At 41.4% G+C, this 26,029-nt stretch overlaps 1 protein-coding gene across 1 annotated transcript; it reads left to right on the top strand.

Annotated features, from left to right (window-relative positions):
- Window positions 1-1,468: 1,468 nt before the first annotated feature.
- On the top strand, window positions 1,469-21,773 carry LOC118830607 (zinc finger FYVE domain-containing protein 26-like). The gene is made up of 7 exons (XM_036737494.1): window positions 1,469-1,490; window positions 2,201-2,475; window positions 11,199-11,277; window positions 15,368-15,472; window positions 17,270-17,392; window positions 20,100-20,276; window positions 21,734-21,773. The coding sequence occupies exons 2-7, from the start codon at window positions 2,222-2,224 to the stop codon at window positions 21,740-21,742; spliced, it is 747 nt and encodes a 248-aa protein (XP_036593389.1). The 5' UTR covers window positions 1,469-1,490; window positions 2,201-2,221; the 3' UTR covers window positions 21,743-21,773.
- Window positions 21,774-26,029: the final 4,256 nt, after the last annotated feature.

Below are 26,029 nucleotides of genomic sequence, written 5' to 3'. Positions count from 1 at the left end.
ATGTGCAAACATTGAGTGGACTTTTGGAAAATTGACTCTCAAATATTTTATGCATTTTGTATTTATTTTGTGTTGGACTTCACCTTTCTATTTTTGTTTCTTATATTGGATTATTATTATTTATAAATGTCATTGATTTTTTTGGCTTATTTTATAGCCTGAAATTTTGCTGAAGCTCTTTTCAATTAGTTTCTTTGCTGACTCCTTTAAGATTTTCTGGGCAAACCATCTTGTTACTTAGAAATAGAGGTAGTTTTGTCTCCTCTTTTCCTTTTTTATATGTCTTTGATTTCTTTTGTCTTTTTGGTATTGCTAGCATTCCTAAAACTATGTTAAATAATGAAGGGAGGAGTAAGAAGCATGGGCAGCCTTGTTTCCAGTGTTTATTGAGAAAAGCTGCCTTGTTGCATCCCAGGCCTTTCTTTTAAGGATGGTTAACAGAACTGTTTGGGTGTTTTTTGGGAAGTGTCTATTGTATCAAAACGTTTTTTTTTTCTTTTCAGAATGCTGTTCAAGAGTTAGATTGAAAAATGTAGAATCAAAGGTTATTCTAATTAGAAGAGGAAATATACATGAAAAGGTGTTAAAGAAGGTTTGATGAAGAAGCATGCAATGTCGGTGAAAGAAAAGGACAGGGTAGTTGGCAATAAAGAACATAAATGCAGATTCTAGGTCAGAGGGTCTTCACTTTGGGAGTTTGGCATTCTGATGAAATCAATGGATCCCTTAAAATATTTTTGAACTCATGAAACAAAATATAAAATTATAAAAAGTGACAATTATATCGCAAGTGATCAATTTAAAAAAAACTTATGAACTCGACGTTAACAAAATGTATTGTAAGTTTTTTGGGTAGGGAAAGAAAATCAAGGAATCATAGTAGGGGAGGCGGTGTGGCAGGAGAGGAGACAAGGGAAGGAGAATTGGGGTGCTGTCTCCTGCTGGGGCTGAAAACAGGGCTGGACAACAGGGAGCAGGGTTTGATACCAACTCTTGACTGGTTCTTAGGAGTGTACGGTTAAATTTTCAGTGCGTGCTTTTACACCTCAAAAATCAGCAAACACGGCCAAACACGGTTTGATTTATCGTTTTGTTGACTTTAGAAAGTGTTAATAATGCAGATTGAACACTAGAGTGCGTGTGTGTCTGTGTCTGTGTTTTGGGAGGAAGAGACATGTGGTTAAACATTTGCCAGCACATCTCTACTTTACTCCCTAGTATGTGATGTCCTGTCACGGGTAAGAAGCTCAGCCTGGCGCTGGGCCGGAAGTCTATGGAATAGTACGATCCCCAACTTCCTGTTGAGTTTTCCAGGTTCCATTCTGTGGCTTCCAATGCCCCCAAAAAGTATGGAGTCTCATTTGCATATTTCCGTCATTCCACCAAACGGGGGCGAGAGCCGCTGACTCCTCTGCCTTACGGGAGAGACCTGTCACCTGACAACTCTAAACATGGCGGCTCTGGCGTGGGCACCGTTCTCTGTGCCGGGAGTACGTGAGTGCCGTGCGCCCCACGGGAGTCGGTGGCACCCTCCTCGACCCCCCGAAAAGGGGCGGTCCCCGAACTCCCGCTCCCGGCTCAGACAGGATCCCTCCGGCCCTGTCACAGACCCAGGCTCCACATTCGCTGTCTTGACCGAACAGTCCAGATCACAGGGGCTGCCTGTCTCAGCCGTTTCCCCCCAGGGGAGTGGGAGGGGAGTGATTTTTCCTTGGGAGATTTGGAGCCTGGAAGGAGCAGTCATTTTCGGCCGGGGTGGAGAGAGGAGTTTGTGAATCCGCCTTGGGCAATGATAATGGATGGTCCCTGCCATGGAGTTAGTCTCCTGTCTCCGTGCCTTTGTACAGGCTGTCCACGTGCCTTTTTAGAATGTTCCTCTTCCTGCAGCGCCAGTCTCCGATGCTGCCTTCTCTGCGCAGCCTTCCCGCAGTCCCACCACTCTAATCTTTAGCTCACCTGACTCCCCTCAATTACAGTGTGTTTACTTAATTTGTGTATATTTGGATATCCTTCGGTAGATTCTTTATGTATTGCTTCCCTGGCAGGTAGCACGATGCCATGTACAAATTGGGAAGTTATATTGGAGAACCTTGTTTTCAAATGCTACCTTTCTTTGATGGAACTCGCAACTGCTCATTATTCTAAGTCCAACTCCTTCTGTTGCTTTTCTGACTCTCCCTATTTGATTTTCCATTTCTAGGAGTGCTCCAAGAATGGAAAGATGGAGAGCAGTTTGTGCAGTATAGCTCACTTTCCTCTATCCCCTGTACTCTGTGCTGGGAAAATGCATCCATTTGGAAAAGAGGAAGCTGCCTCGGTGTCGCAGCAATTTGGATTTTTTTGTGAGTGCCTGAAACGTGGAGAATGGGAACTGGCACAGGCCAGTGTCCCTCAGCTACACAGAGGACATGGGGATATCCCCAAGAAGGTGGAAGAGATCCTGCAGGCTCTGGTGGCTTGTCCCAGCCTGATGAGGTAACTACTCTAAGTGTTCCATCACCAGCACTGCCCATTCACAACTTAATTAGTGTATCAATCTTTGCATATAGATGCCACTTAAGTTTAAGATAATTTAGTAGAGTGAAATTTCAGGTTTTGTTTAGATATTTTCCCACATTCAGTAACTAGAGGAGAAATTTCCTTTAATAGTGAATAGAGAGCTAACTTGGAACCCAGAAACACCTGAGTTCTAGTTCTGCCTCTGATACACACTTGGCTATGTGTCCCCGGGGAAGTCACTTAACTTGGACATCTCAAACTATATGTTACATAGACATTTTAAATTAAATATCCAAAACTGGACTTAATATCTTTCTCAGAAAACTCTCCCCTCTTCTTAACTGTATTATTGTTGTCAAGGCAAGCACCATCATCCTGTGAGAAACGTGGTTTTGGGGATCACTGGACTTCCTAGGCAGGGCCAAAGTCCTGAGGAAGAACCCTGTGATAATCCCTAGGGAAGGCTGTACAGACCACAGGACTCCCAGAAGAAGACCAAGTGGTAGCCATCCCTTAATCTGTGGGGATCACAGGGCCTCCTAGGGGTCAGACCCTAAGGAAGACCCAAGTGATGGCCCCTTAGGATGGCAGTAAGATCACAAGGCTCCCGAGACAGGGCCGGAAGTCCCAAGTGATGTCGCCTTAAGAAGGCTGTGCAGACCACAAGGTTCCCTAAGGGAATCCAGAGTGGTAGCCCTCTTAACACTGCAGTGGGGATCACAGGACACCCCAAGACAAGATCCAGGAGTAAGTCCAGCAAGCTTCCACTGCCTATTGTTTCCCTTCACTTGACCTTACGAAAATCCATGTGATTTCTCCATTCACACCCAAAGAACTCAGGACCAGAGTGGGCAGAGGAAGTCATTTTATTACGCTCCCCAGGAGCGGGTATAGTGCTTGCGGGAACACTCATGCTGATACAGTTGCAGGAGCAGGGGTAACCATTCCCTCCACTCCTGCTAGAGTCATGGTTACAGTGTTTGTTTTTACATAGTTTTCCTAGGTTATACAGTTTATATAAATAGGATAATATGAATACAGAAGCAAAAGTGAAGTTAATTAGATTTTCCTTGTCTTAGTTTGGGATTAAACTATATTCTTTTACTTCCCCTACTTTCCCTCTTTAACATATGCAAATTATGCAAATCAGTAGGCCTGGATTCTTGACCTAGACCAGACCCTAGATAAGCTTGAACTGGTTCAAGTGGATTTGGCCTCTCTAATTGCCCAAACTGCCTTCTCAAAAAGTATGCACATGCGTACAAGCCTCTGACCTCTCACCTGACCGACCTTGAGGCCTGGTCTCTGCTAAAGCTGGGGTGGGGGAGGGCGGGGAAGCACACCTTTAGTTCTGTGGAAACAAAACTCCTTCTCCCATTTCTTACAATCCCAAGTCTCAAAGGCTCAAAAACCTTGGTGTCATCTTCAACTTCTCACTCTTACCAGCTCCCTCCCACCATATCCAGTCACTGATCAGGTGCTGTCATTTCTACCCTCATAACATCTGTCATGTACAACTCTTTTTCTCCTCTGACACTGGCTCCACCATAGCATAGGCCTTCACTCCAGTCTTTCCTTTGACTCAGCTGTTAAAGTGATCTTCCTAAAGTGCAGGTCTGACCATATCAAACCCCTATACCGAAAATTCTAGTGGCTCCCTGTCATCTCCAGGATCAAATACAAAATCTGGTTGGACTTTTAAAGAGCCTTTTCCTGGCTTTCCACTTTTCCTACACCTTTTTTCCCCTCCAAGTACTTTTTGATCTGTGTAACTAGCCTCCTTCCTCTTCTTTACATGAGAAACCCCGTCTCCTGACTCTCTGCATTTCCCTAAATGTACCCCATGCCTGGAATTCTTTCCTTCCTCATTTTTACCTCCTGGCATCTTTCAGGTTCTCACCTCGAATCCTACCTTGTACAAGAAGCTTTTCCTGATCTTCCTTCGTACTAGCACTAGTGCCTTACTCCTTAGATTGTCTCCAATTTATCTCGCACAGATCCTGTTTCTATTTAGTTAGTTGAATGTTGCTTTCTCCATTACATTGTAAGCCCCTTGAAGACAGAAACAGCTTTTGCCGTTCTTTGTATCTATAGTACTTAGCGCAATGCCTGGCATATGGTAGGAATCTAATAAATGCTTATTAATTTGACATGACTTAATTTCTCAGTGGTCTAAGCAAAGTCTCTTACATTCTTAAGTTTCAGAGAAGGTGCTCACCTGCATTGGTAGAGGGAATTCCTGTTAATGGTTCTCAAAGTATGATCCAGGGACCACTTGGAGTCTTCTAGACCTTTTTAGATCAATCAGTAAATATTTATGTTCCAGGCACTGTGTGCTGAGTGCTAGGGATACATCTTGAGGTTAAAGATAATCTTGTCCTTAAAGAGCTTATAATATAATGGTGGTGATAGCACACAAACACTTATGTGCAAAAAAGCTATACTATATTCAGGATAAATTTGAAATAATCAACAGAAGGAAGGTAGGAGAATTGAGGGAGATAGGAAAAGGCTTCCTGTAGAAGGTGAGATTTTTAGCTGAGACTTAAAGGGAAGTCAGAGAAACCAGGCATGGGAGACAGCCAGTAAAAATGCCCAGTCAGGAGGTGGAAAGTCGTGTATAAGGACAGCAAGCAGGCCAGTGTCACTGGATCACAGAGCATGTAGACGGAAGGAGAAGTGTGTAAGGTGTGCGAAGACTGTAAACATAAGTGGAGACCAACTTATGAAGGGCTTTGGATGCAAAAAAGGATTTTATATTTGATCCTGCAGGGGTAATATGGTCATACCTGTGTTTTACAAAGACCACTGTGACAGTGTAGTAGAAGACAGACTAGAGTTGGGAGAGACTCGTGTCAAAGAGACCAACCAGAGGACTATGACAGAAGTGAAAGAGTGAGGCACCTGTAGCAAGATACTATCAGAGGGCGTATACAAGAGATATTTCCAAAGTAAAATGGATAGTCCTTGTCAACTGGGGGGGGTCCACAAAGTTAAAACTATTTTCATTGTATTACTGAGACATTATATGATGGGGTATGGGCTGTGGAAACCCCTTGGAACTGTCCTTCAATCTTCCCACTTGATCTGGCTTAGCCTGAGGCCATAAGCCTTGCATTATCACTAAGCCCAACTCTTTTTGACCCTTAACCTAGCCTGACCCTCCTTTGTCAGTTACCTCCTGATTGCCTCTTCCCACCCTTGTTTGAATAGAAATTCAAATATCTAAATCCAAATAAATTACCCTTAATAAACTAGCCTAGCCTTCCATTGTCTGTTATCTCCAGGTAGCCTTCAGTCACTTCCCACTCTTAATCCCATTCTCTTGGTTCCTGGAGTCTGACCTCTATTCTCCCCACTCTGATCAACATCCTCTTTAGACCCCTCCTTCCATCACCCCAGACTTCTTGGCCATCCTGGATCCCTCCCATAGTCTTTCCGTCTTGCTTCCATGAAGGTGCTCAGATTCAATCTACCCCAGATTCGGTGTGCCCAGCTGGCATTACTGATACCTGTGCTCAGGCTCCTTAAGAGTCCACATAGGGCGAATCTTTAATAAACTTAGTTTTACTTTGGCAGAAAGAAGGCTTGGGTTGAATTCATTCGGACAGGACCCAACATGTAGGTATTTTGGGGTCCCAAGCACCCCTAAACCTCAACATGTAGATGTAAACTCCATGAACAAAAACTTTTTAGGGAGTCCTCAATAATTTTTAAGAGTATAAAGAAGTACCAACACAAAAAAGTTTGAGATCTGTTGCCTGCCTTATATCACTGAAAAATCATAAGTCCAAATCCTTTCCAAGACTCTTTTTATCAGGTATTTACTAATTTATAAGCAATAGCTTATGACATCGTGTAAAACTTGGTACAGAGCCTGTCCAGGGAAGTACCCCTGAGACAATCTTTGTCTTCTTTACAATTAGTCTCTTTGAGAGGGGATAGATAACAACATGCTAGACTGTATTTTCTTTCATTCCTTCAAAAATATAAATCCTGTATCCATATGGGGGTGAAGATTTTGTTGCAGCTTAAGCAAAATAATGAAAGAGAATTCCAGCTGTTGCTAAAGACGCTGGATATATTATTCAGTCTTTTGTTTTTTATATTCCACCTTTTGTACCTCAGCTTAACAGAGAAGCAAAACTTAATAGATTCCTTTCTTCCTTGGGTTTTAGATAAGTACTTTTCTTACAGTTTTTGTTTTAAGCTGTGGCTGTTGGATTTGGGTTGCCAGCTACCCAAAAAAAAAAGTCATACTCCCATATCTTTTTCTTTTTATGCAAAGAAAAGGAAGAAAATGAGCTGAAGAAATAATATATCTCAAAATAAATGCGTGATTTAAGGAAGCAAAAATTAATTACTTTCAACAAGTTCAACTTTTGGAAACACTGGGCTAGGTGCTAGGAAAACAAAGACAGTTCCTCTCCTTAAGAAATTTGGATTTGCAGATGAAAGGGGAGATTAAAGGGCCTTTAGTTCAGTACTCCTGTACTGATTGAGTAACAATAATAGCTTGAATTTAAGAGGTACTCCAAGCACTTTATTTAGCACAGTTCTACTTAGCAAATTTAATTTCTTCTGGAGATTTCTATAGCAAACCACCTCTAATGGTTCCTTACTAAGTACCTACAGATTCAAGTCTTCTTTATCCTAAATTCTTCCCTTATCTATCCATCCTAACTTTAACTTGCTCTTTTTAATTTCTTGACCTCCCATTCAAACACAGCTTAGACCTCACCATTCTCAGCAAACTCCCCTACTTCCTCAAAATTTTAAAATTAACACTTTTCCTCCTCCCTTAAATTCAGCCTGGACTGTCCCTAAAATTACTGTATTCTTTGAAACCATATCCCTTGGAGGCCACATTCTTTGTTCCTCGTTGCCTCAGGGTATTTTCTCTAAGTACGTTCCCTCCCTTTTTCCCTTTAGAAGCCTATGCAGTCCGTCTATACTGATCTCTAGGTGTTTCCTAGGTGGCACCTTGGGAAGTGTGAGGCCTAGAGTCAGGGAGACATCTTCCTGCATTCAAATCTGGTTTCAGATACTTAGTAGCTGTGTGACCCTGGGAAAGTCACTTAACCCCATTTACCTCAGTTTCCTCATCTGCAAAATGAGCTGGAAAAGGAAATGGCAAACCACCCTGGTATCTTTGTGTCTTTGCCAAGAAAATCCTAAACAGAGTCACAAAGAGTTGGATATAACTGAACAACAACAAGGTCATTGCTAACTTCTTCAGTTATTTTGCTAAAGTTGATGGTTCCTCCTCTTTTATGTGCCATCCTTTGTCATCATCCATGAAGACTCTCAATTCCACCACTCTCAATTCCCTCTATTCTGTTATTGACTTCCAAGCTCATTCTACTCAGACATAGTCATACACTACTCACAGCAGATGGATTTGACCTAATGACAATAAGGAGACAACATATTATAACTTGTGGGGTGCAGCTGAACGCTTTCATCAGCAAAAGAGAGAAAGGTTTAGCCTTCGCCAAGAAGATGCAGGCCATCTTGTTGTCACTCAGCCCTGCTTCATTCCTCAGAACTTCTCAGCATCGTCACCTACCATCTCTTTCTTTCTTCTGACCTTAGAAGAGGAGATTTTGTTAATCCTCCTACTCCATCCCATTGCCTCCTGCTCCCACCTTTTCTAGGACCTCACTTCTGCTGTCATTCCCTCTGTTTGATGTATCTTCAGTTTTCTCGCTACTAGTTCCTTCCTGTCTGCCAACAAACATACTTTAGTCTCTTCGATTCTAAAGAATTGTTCTTTTGACCACTCTGCCCCATTTGTTATATCACTCTCCTCTCCTTTGCTGCTAAAATTCTTGAAAAGAGTTGTTGATGCCAGTTGCCTTCACTTTGTCACCACATGTTCTATCCTCAGCCTTGATCATTTGAACTTTTACCTCCAAAACACTTCTGAAACTGCTGTTCCAAGGTCACCTCTGACTTCCTAATTGCGAAATTCACCAAGTTGTTGTTTTTTTCAATCATAGGGTAAATGAAAGAATGAAAATTAAAAAAATATCTATAAGTGGTTACTATATGCTAAGAGCTGTGCTAAGCACTGGGGGTGCGGATACAAAATCAAGGTTGTCCTCTGCTCACAGATTTCACATTTCTCATTGGGGAAGATTACATTTATAGGAATAAATGTAGTTCTGTGGTAGATAGCAAAGCCCACAAGTTCCTAGGGCTTAGCAGGAGGACAGATTGTAAGGGTTGAGAATCCTCCGTCTTACTGTCTTACTGCAATCATTTTATTGGTGCTGCGTGAGTGACCACCTCAACGCAGTGGTAGCACCAGCCACCCAGCAAAACCTTCTTATCTTTGACTGTTACTTCTCCATCATTTCTCATTTCAAATCATTTACCAAGTCCCAGTAGTTTTACCTCAGATTATCTTTTGCATGTATGCCTTCTAGTATAGGACCTCATCATCACCTCCCCTGGACTATCACATTAACTTAACTTCCCACTCCTCTTTCCAACCCATCCTTCATTACCAAACCTAGGTCTGGTTAGGTCACTTCTCTGCTCAGAAATCTTTAACAGCTTCTTACTGCCCATCAACTAGAGTTCTTACCGCCTTGGTTGGCATTCAAGGCCTACCAGAATAAGGTGGGTGTGAAGAGGTTTTTGTAAATGATGATTGTAGGGGAACCATATGTTTCTAGAGGTGACCACCGCGGCCCCAAAATACCTACACGCCGGGTCCTGCCAAAAGAATTCGACCCAAGCCTTCTCAGCCAAGGGAAAAGAGAAAGTTTATTAGGGATTCACCATAATGGGCGGTCTTAAGAAATCCCCCCTTCCCTTCCCTCCTTGTGACGCCTGTTTCCACAAGCGGGCCAGATTCAACCTACTGAATTAGATTGAATCTGAGCACCTTCATGGAGGCAAGATGGAGATTATATACACAAAGATTGTAGGAGGGATTGAGGGGTGGTCTGGGGTGACTAGAGGAGGGGTTTAGGGAGGGTCTTGAGGGGAAGTCTAAGGAAGATAAGGTGGAGCCAGAGTCCAGGATCCAAGATAGTGAGATATCAAGGTTGGGAAGCAACTCTAGGCATGCATATCTAAAGTAACAATAGAGGGAGAGATCTGGGCCCAAAGACAACGTGAGGCTTGTGGCCCTAGGGGAAGACTCAGGGACAGCTCCAGGGGGCTCCCAGAGACTGTGCCCTCATCGGGTGCTGAGGTGTATTCCAGCATTGTCTCATATTATGACCTTTTGTGTACTCTAGGCCTCAGGCAAACTTTCCCTCTCCAGAATATACCCATTTCCCTCCTACTGTCACGTTGTTCTTGCTTTCCTGTGTTCCTGGAATGTCCTCCCTAGCCTTCCTCATCTTTTGAATTTCTTCCCATTCTTTAAAAGCCTAACTCATATTCTTCTACCTCCATGAAGTATTTGCTGATGCCCATCCCTCTTCCTGTCACATAGCACTTTGAACCACTTTGATGCACTTAACCATGTAGTATTTTGTGTTACATGTGATGAGGGCCCAGTCTCTGGGAACCCCCTTGAATCTGGAATACAGTCTCTGGGAGCCCCCTTGAACCGTCCTTGAATCTTCCAATTAGATCTGGCCTTCCCCTAAGGCCACAAGCCTCACATTATCATTAGGCCCAAATCTCTACCTAGCCTGGCCCTTTGTTGCCCTTTGTTGTGCAGCTACTTCCCACCCTTAATCCCATTACCTCACCTTGCCCTCCTTGGACTTCCCCTCAAGACCCTTCCTAAACCCCTCCTCTAGTCACCCCAGACCACCCCTCAATCCCTCCTACAATCTTTGTGTATATAATCTCCGTCTTGCTTCAATGAAGGTGCTCAGATTCAATCTAATTCAGTAGGTTGAATCTGGCCTGCTTGTGGAAACAGGCGTCACAAGGTGGGGGGATTTCTTAAGACAGCCCATTATGGTGAATCCCTAATAAACTTTGTCTTTTCCCTTGGCTGAGAAGGCTTGAGTCGAATTCTTTCGGCAGGACCCGGTGCGTTAATATTTCGGGTTGCCCAGCACCCCTCAACCTTTTACCTCTTCACATGTATGTATATCTTATCCCTAGACTCTATAGGACCTACACTATGAAGGCAGGGATGATGTCTTATCTAAATGTTTTATCCACTCTCCTGCCTTGTACAGTATCCTGTACATGATAAACATTTGTTGAATTTACTTAACCATGTAAAGTAGGTTCTTTCCATATTTAAAATGAGGAAACTTAGATTCGCTAAATTGTGAAACATTTGGCTAATATGTCAGTGCTAGCACTTAAAATGAAGTCTTATGACTCCCAAGACCAGTTCCAAGAAATTTAGATCCCAAGGTCATGCTGCAGAAAGGAAAAAAAGATAAATCTTGGGTGTTGCATGTATGGGGGGCTGAGGTTCTAGCAATTTACTGCTCATGCAGTACTTTGAGTCCTAATCTTTAGATGTTCAGACATTATCTGAATTTCCCTCAAGGCTGTTCTCATTTTGGACTTCATCATACCACCAGGATAAGCTTATCACCTTAAATCTTATCACCATGCTGTTCCTAAGTAAAAATTTCTAGACTTTTGGCTGCTTGTTGCTTGTTGAAATCATCTTGTCTTTTCAGGTTCGACAGAAATGGAGTCACAGAGAAGTCAAAATAAACTGTTTGTGAAACCCTGAACAGCTCTATTTCTTCTTGCCTTTTCAGGTGTGGGCAGTATAACAGTCCCCAAAGATTGGCCTGGATTTGGCTTCTGACACTAGAAAAATGGCTAGAATGGAACCTGGTAAGGATCTTCTTTACAATTGAAATGAGCCTCTGAGGTGGAGATTGAGAATGAACTGTTAGTAGTGGAGTCCTCTTGGTGGATTCTATGTTTTCTATGTTGGTGATTTCTTTTCATCTGAGATTTACCAAAATTTATGTAACAGTGCTTCTTTGAATAGAGTTTCTTACAGGCTGTGTGAGTGTGGACACCACTGTGGGTATGAAGGAGAAGAGAGAACAAAGGTCAGAATATTAATAATAAAGTTAAACTACAATCAGTTGTTGATTATGTCATGGTAGTGGGCAAATATGTAAATAATTGAAGTTCAGAAATATTTTTAAAACCTCGTTGTAATACATATGGGTTAGGATGCAACTTCTTTCACACACATGCACATGTACAGGCACACGCAGGCATGCATAATTAAAAGAATATTAATCCTATTAAGGGTACAAATAGGGTTTTTAAAAATTTAATTAGAACTTTTTTTCCTTCCCTTTAGAAAGTTTACATACTAAATCAGTCAAAACATTTCTTAGCATTACTCTGAGGCAATATTGATTAATATTTGTTAGCTTTTACTTAAATTACGGTGTACATTAAAAGTTTTTTGCAAGCCTACATTTATGTACCAAGTCTGCTCATCAGACCATTCCTTTCTTCATTCCAGATTGCTTTTTATTCTGTTTTTATTGTCACCAGAGACCAAATCTTTTCAGCAGAGATGCCAAAAAGCAACCAAGATGGTCAACTTAAATTGACCTGTTACTCTTTGCCATCTTTCTGGGGAAAGTACTAATGCACAACATAAAGACCAAAATCAAGCCAGAAAAGGGAGACACACGAGAAGCAGAGTGCCTGCATGAGCAGGGATTATAGTTTATTTTTAGACTTATGGAAGGAGTTTGAAATAAAATGTTTAACAGTTTCTGAAGAGGAAAAGTTTATTGTTCCCACTTAGGGATCTTTCTGTCTTAAACATTGAATTTCTTGAACCAGGTGAACTTTCACCTCTCATTTGCTTGCTTTACCAACACTCACTCAACTGGATCAGGAGTTTTCTTGCACCAGGGGATTTCATTATCCAGTCACCCTGCGCGGTCCTTTTCCTTCATTTTCACTGCACAGGCTGAGCATAACTTTTGACTTGGTTTTTCCAAGATTAAAGTAAATAGTTTTGCCCCTTAAAACCACGGTAACTCTGTTTTTTAAAACAACTTCAAAGATGTGATGAGTCCTCTGGGAGCTGATTAAACTTACCCTAAAACCCACATGGAACCTACAGCATTAACCTCTGACTTTCCTTCTCAAGGTGCTTCAAAACCAGACAAAAAAGTCTTGCTTTCTTTTAAACTGCTTGCTGTGGTTCCTTTTCTAAACCTCCTAACTTCTGCTAAAAGTTTCCTTTTTGATTTTCAGATTAGTATGGAACTGTTGTACCAGAAGCGAGCGAGACACACCACAGAGTATAAGTTTTAAGTGGAGAATTTATTAGCCGGCGGCCATTGGGGTACGGCACCACAAATCAATGGCAAATGTGTTGGGGTTATGGCTTGGCTTATATAGGATATGGGGGTACAGAGTGGGGGGGAAAAACAGGAACAAAGGTCCTGGCTGATCAAAAGATTCAGTCAGGTTATCGTACTAGGAGATAATCTCATTTACATTCCTTGGTGGAGTCACAGAGTCCCAGGGATATCTCCCAGGAAGGGTCGGTCAAGTTATCTCTCAGTGGGATGGTCCTATCTATTGAGATTCCTTGGTGGAGTCATGGAGTCCCAGAGGGTTTGCTAAATGCCAAAGATATCTGAGTCCATTGTTTCTGGGGGGGCTTGTCAGTAGCTAGGGGTTACTCAGGGGTTCCTAATTTTCCTTGTATTACAGAACCTTCTTCTCGTTTTCTTTGTTCCATTTTTGCTTTTCTCCCTTTCATTTTGTTGTGATTTTTCTAGGTATTATTTTCAGGGTGGATCTTGTACTTAAGATGGTTGGCATCTGTGTTTTAGATAAAGTACATAAATTCTTGACTGTTGAAGAAAAATATGAATATGAAATCTGGTTATGAATCTGTGGATAATGATTGTCACATAATGAATAAAATCAATGTTAGTCAGCTTGGCTTTAGAATTCTAAATGGAAGCCCTAACCTGTTCCTTTCAATTAAGAATATGCTGTCTGAGTAACTTAATTATTTCTCACAGACCCAGGCAGCTATACAAGCCTCTATCTTCCTACATGAATCCTCTTCCTTCAACTATCATAGTCCTTTCCCGCTTTACTCCCTCCTGAAAAGATCTTGACACACAAATTAATGAAAATGTCATAACAATATAAGGAATTATCTCATCAAAAATATTAATGGAAACAATACGTAAGTTTAGCAGATTTGCAGGACATAAAATCAGTCTGCCAATATCATCTGCATTCTTATTCACTAGTTATAAAGATCAAGAAGGGATAAAGCAGAAATCTCATTTATAATGAAAGGAAGCCCATCAAATATGTAGGAACTGACCTACCTAGAATACTTAAGATCCCTGTATAAGGGCTATAAAACTAGAGTGACCAAAGTAGAGGAGGACCTAAATAATTGGAGAGACATTTGGTATTAATAAAATAGGCCAAATTAATATAGTAAAAATTACAAATTGCCCATATAAAAAGTTTGAAAAACTGGAATAGTTGTCTCTTTTGTAAAAAGAGGGTAAATATTTTTCTGTGCCACAAATAGAAGGGGATCATTAGGGACAAATCTATATGCTTGACTACATTAAAATAGTGAAAGATAATACATTAGGGGAAATAGTTATAGCAAATGGGATGGATAAAGAAACTTGACATTTTAAATATCTAGGGAGCTGTTCATAATGTGCTATGGTAACTTTAATTCCACAGCAGGTAAATGACCAAGGGATAAGAATAAGATCATTTTCAGAAGAAAAAAAAATTGTTAATAATCACTTCAAAAACCTTCAACTTCCCTAATAATCAAAGAGATGCGTATTAAAATAACTTTGAAGTACCACTTCATACCCATCAGACTTGTGAAAATAATGAAAGGCGGTGGAGCTTAGTATTGGCAGGGCTGTGGAGGAAAAGGCCATAATTGAGCAGTATACAGTAAAAGCTACAGCAATAATAAATCATCCCCTTTGACCAAGCAAGTTCATTTCTGGAAATATACTCTGGAGGTATTGAAATTTAAAAATAAGAAAAAAATTACCCATTCCAGGATTATCATAGAAGTTTGAAATGCAGTTGTAATAAACCTGAAGTAACCTAACTGTCCTAAAATAGGAAGCTGATTAAATAATTTGTATTAAATTAACAGGATGGAATGCCATTTATTCAACAGGCATTTAAATTTAATGTCATTGAGACTGACTAGTATGAAGGATATAAAGAAAACTGCTTTGCAACAAATTTTTCTGGCCAAGATCTAATATCCAGTATATATAAGAAACTGATTCAAATATTTAAGAGTCATTCCCCAGTAGAGAAATGGTAAAAGAATATGAGCAGGCAATTCTCAAAGGAATAAATTCAAGCTATCAAAATCCTTGTGAAAAAATGCTCCCAATTAATAATAAAAATGCAAATTAAAACAACTCTGAAGTTCCACCTCATACCTTTCAGATTGGTAAAATTGACAAAAAAGAAAAATAACATTTGTTGAAGGGATGGCCAAGAATATGGGCACCCTGTGCATTATGGGTAGAGTTGTAAGTTGGTTCATCCATTCTGGAAAGCAATTTAGAATCATTCCCCAATATGACTTAATTCTCAGATGGAGCCATGGCCTGTAGGAGTTCTCACAACCAGTGAATTACACCCTCTTTTTCTCCTCCATTCTCCCTGTGCCCAAGCTTCTGCTTTCTTTTTCCTCTTCCAAAATAGGGAAGGTGAGAAGAAGATCTGAATCTACTGTCCTCTCAGATCTTTCAAAGCTTTTATCTTTTCAATCTGTTTGCTATCTGATTCCTCCTCCTTTTTGCTGGCAAATGTTTCTGGATCTCTCAATAGCTCATTTCCAGAAGAGTCAAGGGATTTACTTACGGATCAAAAACCTGCCATGTGTTTTTTAGTGTTTTTCCTTATCTTCCCTTAGATTCTGGATTTGCAGTCCACTCCAATGTGGTCTGACTGGCAGACGTTGAAGAGGTGTTGTGCTGACAACCCACCAGTGGTCATGGACCTGATTCTAGAGGCAAAGGTTCAGTCTTCCCAAACTATCCCCTCCCTCTTCCCAGTCTCAGAAAGCTGTCCCTCTTCAGTATGTTTGGGTAGTGTGGGTGTCCATCTTCCTTGGGCTGGGGAGCTCTCAGGTGAAGCAAAAGATCTCCTTGATCATTAGCTTCAATCCATTTACCAACTACCAAAAAAAAACCTAGTAATAGTCAGGACCCAGGACCCAGGGACCCATTCATTTTGCTCCTTTATTTGAGCTTTGTCAGTTTGCCTTGGAGGAGAGGTGAGATGAGAACCAGTGAACTTCTCTCATGGTAAATAAAGGGAGAGTGAGTCTGACTGAAGGGCCTTCCTTCCCCGGCCTTGATCTTATCCAGGTCTTTAGAAGATATCATGGCTAAGGAGAGTAGCTAGACTGTGAATTTTAGGGTTTGTAAGTTGCATGGTCTCCTTTGGTCCTCAGTGCAGCCCTGTGAGGAGGGGCTGTGATCCCGATTTTGCAGATGAGGAAACCAAGGGTCATTGAGTCTAAATGAGCTCACACAGCAAGGCAGGGTCAGAGGTTATCTCACAATTCCTAATCTGGCATTTTCCCCACATTTGCCCTTGGCCTGGCCTCTTATGGCCTGTAACCTGGTGACTTCCCATCCAGGCAATAGTCTGAGGCTACTCTCAAGTTCTTGTAGGTGTTCTTTGTTATTCATTTGTTTTAGTAGGTCTGACCATTCAAGATCTCCTTTGGGGTTTTCTTAGCAAAGATACTATTATGATTTGCCATCACCTTTTCCATCTGGTTTTACAGATGAGGAACTGAGGCAAACAGGGCTAAGTGACTTGGCCAGGGTCCCACAGCTACAAAGTATGTGAGACCAGATTCGAGCTCAGTTAGATGAGTGAATCTTTCAGACTTCAGGCCTGACCCTCTATCCTACTGCTCCACCTAGCTGCTCACTAGGTGTTCTAGCACTAAGAATAAGGATGTTACAATACTTAGAACAAATAAAGAGCCCCTTCTTTTCTCTCATCTTTCTGGGAAGCCAGCTAGTGTACTAGCTGGAGACGAACTTTGCACTGAGTGCCACTGTTCTCATGATTAGAGAGAGTATTGGGAAAGGCACCAGGAAGTTTGAGTTCTAAACCTGGCTTTATTACTGGCTATAAGGCTATGACCAAGTCTCAGCCTTTGTTCACCTCTGTTTCTGCTTCTGTGAGATACTGATAGTACCTCCTGTCCTATAAGACTTGCAAGGATAAAGTGAGATTTTAAATAAATGGGAAAGCATTTTGATGATATGCATCTAATTCCTTATATTTTGTTTTTTAATGAAATTTTTTATGTCATTGGGTTTTTTTGTTTTTGGATATGGGGTCTCCCTGTCTTGCTCAGGATGGAAGTGCAGTGGCCACTGTGCTGTGTAGTACAAAAGCTTTAACCTGCTTTTTTTTCCCAACCTGAGCTGGATTGCCTGTCCTTCAGCAGCCTGGTGGCCTCTTGCTCCCTGTGGCTCATCCTATTGATGCCAGATTTAGTGCAGGCACCCAATTGCCTTTATCCTGACTGCAGCTCAAAACTGAGCTCAAGCAATCCACCAGCTATGGGGACAACAGACAGGCACCACCATGCTAGCCTCATACAACTCCAATCCTGATTTCTCCAGCTTTAGTCCTATAGTAACTGCCCCTTTACTACTCACTAAATCTTCTTAGAGCTGCCCTAGACCCAGGCCAAGTGTATGGTAGAAAATCCAGGCAAGAGTTAGGTGTGTGATAAAGCTTTATTGGATTAAAAGCACATGTGTTTCATTTCCTCTTTCCACACCAGGAATATGAGCTGTGTGAGGAGTGGGGCTGCCTCTATCCTATTCCCGGAGAACATTTAATCAGCTTGAACCAAAAACATCCTCTCTACCTTCTAGAGAGTGGAGATCATGAAAAGGCCCTCCAGGTAAATCATCCGCATTTGGTTGAAAAAGAGTAAGCCAAATCTGACATCGTTTCACTTTAAACTCCACTAAGAACCCAACAGCAAGAGACAGAAAGAAAAATTCCACTTAAAATCACTGTAGACACTATAAATATTTGGGAGAACCCGGGAGCTATATGAACGCAATCACAAAACACTTTTCACACAAAGAAAGTCAGATCTAAATGATTGGAAAAACATCAGTTTCTCGTGGTTGGGCCAAGCTAATACAATAAAAATGACAGTTTTACCTAAATTAATTTACTTGTTTAGTTCCATACCAATCAAACTACCAAAAATTATTTTATAGAGCTAGGAAAAAATAATAACCAAATTCATCTGGAGGAACAGAATGTCCAGAATATCAGGGAATTAACGAAAAGAATGCTAGGGAAGGTGGCCTAGCTATACCAGATCTTAAACTGTATTATAAAGCATTTGTCATTAGAACTACTTGGTACTGGCTAAGAAATGGAGTGGTGGATCAGTGGAATAGGTTAGGTACACAAGACACAGTAGTCAATGACTATAGTAATCTACTGTTTGATAAACCCAAAGACTCCAGCTTCTGGCATAAAAACTATTTGACAAAAATTGCTCAGACAACTGGAAAATAGTGTGGCAGAAACTGGGCATAGACCAATATCTCACACCATATATCAAAATAAAGTCAAAATGGGTTCACGATTTTGATATAAAGGCTGATACTATAAGCCATCCGGTAGAGCAAGGAATAGTTTACCTGTCAGATTTATATAGAAAGGAAGAATTTAGGACCAAACAAGAGATAGAGAGCATTATGAAATGCAAAGTGGATAATTTTGATTACATTAGATTGAAAAGTTTTTGTACAAACAAAGCCAGCGCAACCAAGATTAGGAGGGAAGCAGAAAATTAGGAAAGAATTTTTACAACCAGTGTTCCTGATAAAGCCCTCATTTCTAAAATATACAGACAACCAAGTTTAATTTTAAGAATACAAGTCGTTCCCCAGTTGATAAACGGTCAAAGGATGTGAACAGGCATTTTTCAGAGGAAGAAATTAAAGATATCTATAGTCATATGAAAAAAAAATGCTCTAAATTACTGTTGATTAGAGAAGTGCAAATGAAAACAACTCTTAGGTACCACATCTCACCTGTCAGATTGGCTAACATAACAAAAACAGGAAAATCATAAATGCTGGAGAGAATGTGGGAAAATTGGAACACTAATGCAATTGTTGGTGGAGTTGTGAACTGATTCAACCATACTGGAGAGCAATTTGGAACTTTGCCCAAAGGGCTATAAAAATGTGCATACCCTTTGACCCAGCAATGCCACTTCTAGGGCTGTATCCCAAAGAAATCATACTAGTGAGAAAAGGACCCGTATGTTCAAAAATATTTATAGCAGTTCTTTTTGTAGTGGCAAAGAATTGGAAATCAAGGGGTTACCCATCAATTGGGGAATGGCTAAACAAGTTGTGGTATATGAATGTAATGGAATTCTATTGTGCTATAAGAAATGAGGAGCAGACAGACTTCATAATAACCTGGAAAGACTTATATGATCTGATACTGAGTGAAGGGGAGCAGAACCAGGAGAACATTATATACGATTACAGACACATGGTGTCTCTGATGACTAACTTTGATAGACTTGGCTCTTCTCAGCAATGCAAGGATCTAAGACAACTCCAAAACACTCATGGTGGAGGGGCAGCTAGGTGGCACAGTGAGTAGAGCTCTGGCCCTGGAATCAGGAGGACCTGAGTTCAAATCCAGCCTCAGACACTTGACACACTAGCTGTGTGACCTTGGGCAAGTCACTTAACCCCAATTGCCCGGCCTTCCCCCCTCCAAAAACAAGGATTCATGATGGAAAAAGTGATTTACATCCAGGTAAAGAATTACTGAGTCTGAATGCAGATTGAAGCAAACTATTGCTCTCCTGTTTTGTTTTTGTTTCTGTTTTGTTTCTTCTTTCTCGTGGTTCATTCCATTGGTTGTAGTTCTTCTTTGTAACTTGACTTCTGTGAAAATATGTTTAGTGTGAAGGTATAGGTAGAACCTATATTGGACTTCATGCTGTCTTGGGAGGGGAGGGGGGAGGAGAAGGGGAAGAAAATTTTAAACTCAAAAACTTGAGGAACTGAATATTGTAAACTAAAAATAAAAATAAATTAGTTAATTTTTTAAAAAAGAAAGAAAAAAAATGAACCCCGCTAAGGTACACTGGACAGATGGCTGAGTGAAAAGAGACCTGGGTTCAAGTTTTTCCTAAGATACATTCTGGCTGAACAAACATGGGCAAATCCCTGCACTCTCAGTGCCCCCTGGCAACTCTCAGATCATCAGAAGTTACAGCTGAGCTGTTGATCTGCCTCAGTGAAGAGAATTGCCACACCAGGAGTTTAACCCCTCCCCCCCACCACCACCACCATGGGCATGGGCAGGGAATCACAAGTTCAGACCAAAGACTGGGGGGAAGGGAGAGTTGCAGCTGTAGTGCATCAGCAGTCCCAGATCACTGCCTTGTGTGGAAATTAAGAACATGTTACATAGACACATCGAGAGGCCGTTGCCCAGCTAGCTTTCTCTATATCTATAAGGTACAGCTGGCCAGCTGGGTCCCTGGGAGGACTTGGCCTAAATAGTTGTGGTTGGCCCCAGGGTTCACCTTCCTCTTCTACCCATCTTCCTTATAGCTCCTTCAGAGAATCTCTGACCCCACCATGCGCCTTGATGTCACAGAACGTTCCCTTGACCAGCATCCCAGCCTGGCTGCCTCTCACTTTTTAGCCAACTACCTCACCACTCACTTCTACGGGGAACTGACAGCTACTCGACACTATGAGATCCAAGCTCTATACGTGGGGTCCAAGGTAAGGAGAGCATTGTATAAAGTTTATACACATAAGAAAAACTGCATCCCTGTGAAGGGAGCACTTCCAGCAGGGCCAGCCCTATCCAGAACTCAGAAATAGTCTTTGCGATATCCTGCCATTTAGGGGTCAAGCCCTCTGCTCCCAGGTACTTTCCCTGGGATTGTCCTCCCTGCCCTGGCACACTCATGTTCTTTGTAAACCCTCCCTTCACTGCCTGTGGCCCTTACTAGGCCACTCCATCTAGACCTGTCTTCTCTAGATGAATCCTCGCTATACGTATACTCTGGCCACTGGGAAGAATCACTTGATTGCCTTGGATGAAGGAGTTTCAGACTTTGGCAGGCAGTTTCTGTGATGCAAATGTAGACATCACAATGCAATTAAAAACAAAAAAAATGACATGTATAATAGTTTCCCCAAATACTGAAAGTTATAATTATAGAATACATGATGATTCAAACAAATGCAGACCTCCAAGTGTTGCATGTTAGATTAATGTCCTGTTAGAAAGAGGCCTAAAAAGACTGTCTTGTTTCCATCTCAGAGGCCATAGCTTTCTGTATGACTTTATGCATCCAAATGCCTCAGTTTTTCCATGGCTAAAATGATGGCAATGTCTGTCCTATATATCACCAAAATAATATAAAGATTCACTAAATAATTTAAAAACAAACCCATGTTTGGAGCCCTTTGAGAAGGGTCTTGAGAATTCCTTTAGACCATTAATGTATGATTCAATTATAATTTTTTGGTCCTTAGAATTTTATTGGCAGAGGAAATTTCTGTTCCACAAACTCCCTTTTACCCTGCAGATGGTTCTGCAGATGTAGTCTTAGAGACTTGCCTGGGGCGCTAAGAAATTACGTACCTTCCATGATCAAACAGCCAGTATGTATCAAGACAGGTGTTGGGTCACCATTTCAGCATAATCCTTCCTTCCTGGGTCTGGAGAAATTGGGCTGTAGAATTAGAGAATCTATGGGTCATATCAGAATTGAGGCTTTCTTCTCCCAAGAGAAACCAATTGGTTGTTCTTATGAGTTAGACTGCTATATTAGGAAGGCAGAATTTATGATTTAAAAGAGAATCTCATATGTGCCTAAAAGGTCTGGAACCGCAGGATATAAGGAATTCTCTAGGCAGAAGGCAGGAGAACTAAAGCATGTATTTACACTCCACAATAACAAGCCCACAAACCAGCGTCCCCATTTTGATATTTTCATCAAAAGCTTCCAGGCCCAATAAGTCCGCCTTACAAGGGTAACCAGGAGGCCACAGAGAAGCGAGGTGGTATAAGGCAAAATCGTATACATGCTTCCCCTCTACGGTAAGAAGATTACCCACTAGCCTCTAGTCAGCTCTGCTACCGGCAGCTCAGCTTCGGCTGTAGGCGTCTCTGGCTCCAACCGGAAAAGGAAAGGAGGATCTTCAAGCTGTCTTCTCCCCTCTTATAGAGTTTTTGACATCATGAAGCGCCGCCTGAACAACCAGGGCCAATTGGTTCTTGACTTGGCCCCTCCCCCTAGCGTAGACCGCGTTAACACACCTCCCCTCAGCCAGCCCCACGACTCATCACACAGGAAGCTCTCCGATCCCTGGCATGGTCGCTGGGCCTCCTGCCCCGGAAGAGTCCAGGCCCCCAGCGTCCAGGGAAGCTCAACGAGGCAAGCTGAGTCATTCAAAGAAAACAAAGTCCATTCTGGCTACAACTGCATTCCACAGGCCATAAATATTAAGATTAATACAAGCATTTTATTTTTTCTTTTTTATGGTTCTTTCTATTTATTTTTAATTTATGGGATAAAACAAGCATTTCCATAACATAGTACAGTAAAAAAGATAATTGCATGTGAAACTACAAATCTGCTATGCACAACTTGCTATTACTTTCAGATATACAACAAAATTATCATGTTTGTTTCTTTTTTTTTCTTCCGTCTCCCCCTCCCACCCTAGAGATGGGTACCATTAGACACATATAGGTGTGTACATATATATGTGTATATATATATATATATATATATATATATATATATATATATACACATAGAGAGAGAGAGAGAGAGAGAGAGATGTATGTGTGTGTGTGTGTGTATATATATATATTTATATTTATATATGTGTAGGGAGTTAGTGCTGACCCCAGGGCTGCTCGGACCCTAGCACTTGGCCTGTTTCCTGGGTAATACCAGACAGGCTTAGTAGGAGTTGGAACAGTAGGTGCCCGGAGGAAAGACTTCTGTCCCTAGCAGCCCCCCTAACAGCACCCCCCTCCTGCTCTGATAGCCATCCTTTCTCATGCAGGCAGAGTCCATTCACCAGGGACTCACAAGCCCAGTAGGAGGAACACAGCTGGCCACTACCTAATGCTCTTGAACCAGTGCCTAACACAACAACGATGCTTTGATACTTTACTTACTGGAACATCTTTGATACTTTACAAGGGCATCCTGCCCCATGCCTTACACAGCTCATACAGCTCTGATATCAGCTGGCTACATGCCTGAGCCTTCCCATGCCTCCATAGATACTGTAGGACAGCACCCCGCTTTGTTCCCATACTCCCATGGAAACTACCTTACCACAGCCCTAGTTTTTCCCATACGCTTGTAGGAAACATAGTTTACAACAATCCAGATTCTTCCCACCAGATATCGATCTTCCCATGCTCTCATCCCCTTACCCCTTGAACACCTGCTTCTGCTTATGTAGTGCAAAACCCTATAAAACTGGATAATGTCTGCCAATAAATCGGAGTTGTATCCATCTTTGGCTCCCGCCTCATCATTGCGTGCTGAGATAGGGCTACTTGCTGGTCAAGGACCCCTAACATCTGGTGTCCAACGTGGGGCTCAGGGGAAAAACGCACCAGGGAAAAGGGCCCCACGTTCCATGAGACCCCTTGACCGCACTGAGGGAAGGTCTCCTCGGTGGCCGCGGAGCCGAGTCACTCACGGAGAATACACTTAACTCAGCTCGCCCAGTTCACAACCTGAAAGCAGGGCAAGGATACCATAAGACTTTCGGAGGAGGTAAGAGCCGAGGCCTTACCAATGGGGCTATCTGCATCCTTCACAGAATGTCAGGACTTAGAGACATTCTGTAGAATAATTTATAAGCTTAGCAGGAAACAAGGATGCATGATCCACATTAGAAAAATTAGGGATTTCATAAACATTCTTAAGGCAGTCTTTCCTTGGATAGAGCAGCAGCCCCCTGTCACCGTGGAGGAGGATGAGGGGGCAAGTGAAAGGATGGTGCAGCAGTTCTCTCTGTCCACTCAAACCACCCCCTTGATCCGCATGCAAAAACCTCTCAAAACATACTGGCAAAAACAAAAAGGGGGAGTTAGGGGCACCACACCACAAGAGGATTAGACTCCAAGGACAACATACCAGAAAAAAGCAACTTAGAATATGATCCGGAGGAAAGAATGAAGTTTCCTTCAGCCCCTCCCCCAATTGCTCAATATAAATCTATTTAAGCATGGTACCTGGCCTCTGTTGTATCAGAGGGCCAAGCATTTTATATATAGGATTCAAAAAATCCCGTTTTTTGTCTGTGTCTGTGTTCTGTGTCTGCGTTTCTGTGTGAGTGTGTAATCTGACACCCTGTAATGTTCACTATCTCTTTTTCTCCCTCCCTGGCTCCAGTCTCTTCAGAAGAGCAGGAGGGTGGGGGAGAGAGAAAGAGAGACAAAAATGTCTTCTTGTTTATACGGTTTAAAATTGCTAGAAATAATGCTCTTTCCCTCTTTTCCCTCTTCAGTCCAAATGTGGCCAGTTTGGATGTGAGGAGAGATAAGAAAGAAAGTGGGAACTTTTCCCTGAAATTTATAGTAAATGTGTTACTCCTGATTTGATGCTTAAGATAAAGTCAGAATTTCTTATACCATTTGGCACTAAGGCAAATTCAGAATATGCATGGATCTCAAATAAAGAGACACTCTGAGTCTCCCAGTACAAGGAGAAGGGACAAGGCACCACTGGATTCTTTTTTTTCAGAGTCCCACTCACCTTTGACTGGCAAAATCAAAGTTCTCACTTCCAAAAAAAAAGTTTTTAAGGAGTGAACACAGAAGTAAAATTTACTCAAGTTAAAAGTAGAACCATTAAGATCTTTTCACCTGTCTCAGACTGAGCCATGGCTGCAATAAATTCTTTAGCAGATTCTGTTAACCACAAATAATCTGGTGAAGCATAGGAAACCTTTCTCAAAATGATAATACACGTATGAATGTGAAGAAAAATCAGTTTATATGACAAAAGATATTCTGTATCCCCCTCCAATCCATAGACTTCTTGGAGGGGGGGCGGTTAGAATTCCAGCTCAATGTCAGAAGTATATACAAAGATGTTTTAATCCATGTGTGGTTAATGAGAATCGCCACGGGACTAGTAAAAATAAATAATTGGAAAATATTCAATAACATGAAGTATTATTAACATGAAGGTATTAAATAGATCTGTAGAGTTAATAAGTACTTTTCTATATACAACTACAGAGCTCCTTGTGTGCACTTTAGTAACCCTCTTTCCTACTTTTTTAAACAACTGATTTAAAGCTTCTGAAACAGAGAAATAAAAGCTGAACATGAGAGCCAGTCTGAACATATTTTACTCAAAAGACTGTTACTTACTGTATTCCTGAGAAACAAAAATACTTCTTCAGATAGGAATTATCTCCATAGATATAACTGGAACTGCTCGGGTGAAAACATTTCTAGCTTGCTGTGATTTTCCTACATTTGCTACTTGGAAAGTTTAAAAAGTGATTCAGCTACAAATATACATTAGAGGATTGGCTCCTTTTCAAAATAATTGCCCTGTGTACTAGCTGCTTTTTCTTATTTAGGCCTTTATTCTGAGGTGTCTTTCACCTAAAAGTTCTAATATAAATTAAATCTTAATAACATAGAAACTGCAGAAAATGAAATACATGTCGCAACAAAATCTCTATTCCCTGTTCTTGACTTTGCTGCTTTGTTGCCCTCTCATATCCCACTGACAACAACCCTGCACCTCTGGGCACCCTGAAGCCCACACTTCTAGGCAGTACGTTATCAGAGGAACCTCTCCTCCCAAGACCCCAAGTCCTTGGTCCCATACCACCTGAACCTGGAATTTTTGCTCTTAGTCTCCCAAACCCAGCAACCTCTACTAGAAAGTAAAGGTCCCTCAGGGACCCTCCTCAATGACCCCTCAGACCTTTAATTCAGGTGCTGGACTCTGCAGCTTCTCAGCACCCTCCAGTCCGCAACCAGGCTCTGCAACTGTGAGGAGAAAAGAAAAGCCTCTACGCTTGGTAAGCCCAACAGATGTAATGATTTGGGAATGCAATTAATGTCATCCGAACTTTTTCTGTTTGTACTATTATTGTACTTCAGAATTGTAGTAATATTCTCCTACATTGTAAAATTTACGTGACTAGAAATGAGATTAGACAAAGCAATCTTTAATCTGAATTTTGGTGAAACTACAAAATGAAAACAATTGTGTAAAACTGGTTAAGTTACTTTCTCAGCCTCGCTCACCCTACCTTGTTAAGGTCACAGCTAAAACAATTCTGCCAGCACTTATGAAACTTGTAAGACTGTTAGCTAGGTTTTTGGGGATTACTGTTTTAATGTTAAAAACCAATAAAGTTTTGGAGAGATAAAAGGAATTAAGCCCACCTAAAGATATTGATTAGGATAAGTATATTGATTATTGTGACTTATTATTATTGCTGTTCAATTAACTATCAACCCC

This window comes from Trichosurus vulpecula, chromosome 9 (genome assembly GCF_011100635.1).
Source record: "Trichosurus vulpecula isolate mTriVul1 chromosome 9, mTriVul1.pri, whole genome shotgun sequence".
NCBI lineage: Eukaryota > Metazoa > Chordata > Mammalia > Diprotodontia > Phalangeridae > Trichosurus > Trichosurus vulpecula.
This window is presented reverse-complemented; position numbering and strand designations above follow the sequence as displayed.

What these genes read in the sequence shown, in the direction of transcription:
- LOC118830607 (XM_036737494.1), top strand. Translation starts at nt 2,222, where the DNA reads ATGGAGAGCAGTTTGTGCAGTATAGCTCACTTTCCTCTATCCCCTGTA. An exon ending in AATGGCTAGAATGGAACCTG is followed by an intron (nt 11,278 to 15,367) that starts GTAAGGATCTTC and finishes ATCTTCCCTTAG; the next exon opens with ATTCTGGATTTGCAGTCCAC. An exon ending in ACCTGATTCTAGAGGCAAAG is followed by an intron (nt 15,473 to 17,269) that starts GTTCAGTCTTCC and finishes TTTCCACACCAG; the next exon opens with GAATATGAGCTGTGTGAGGA.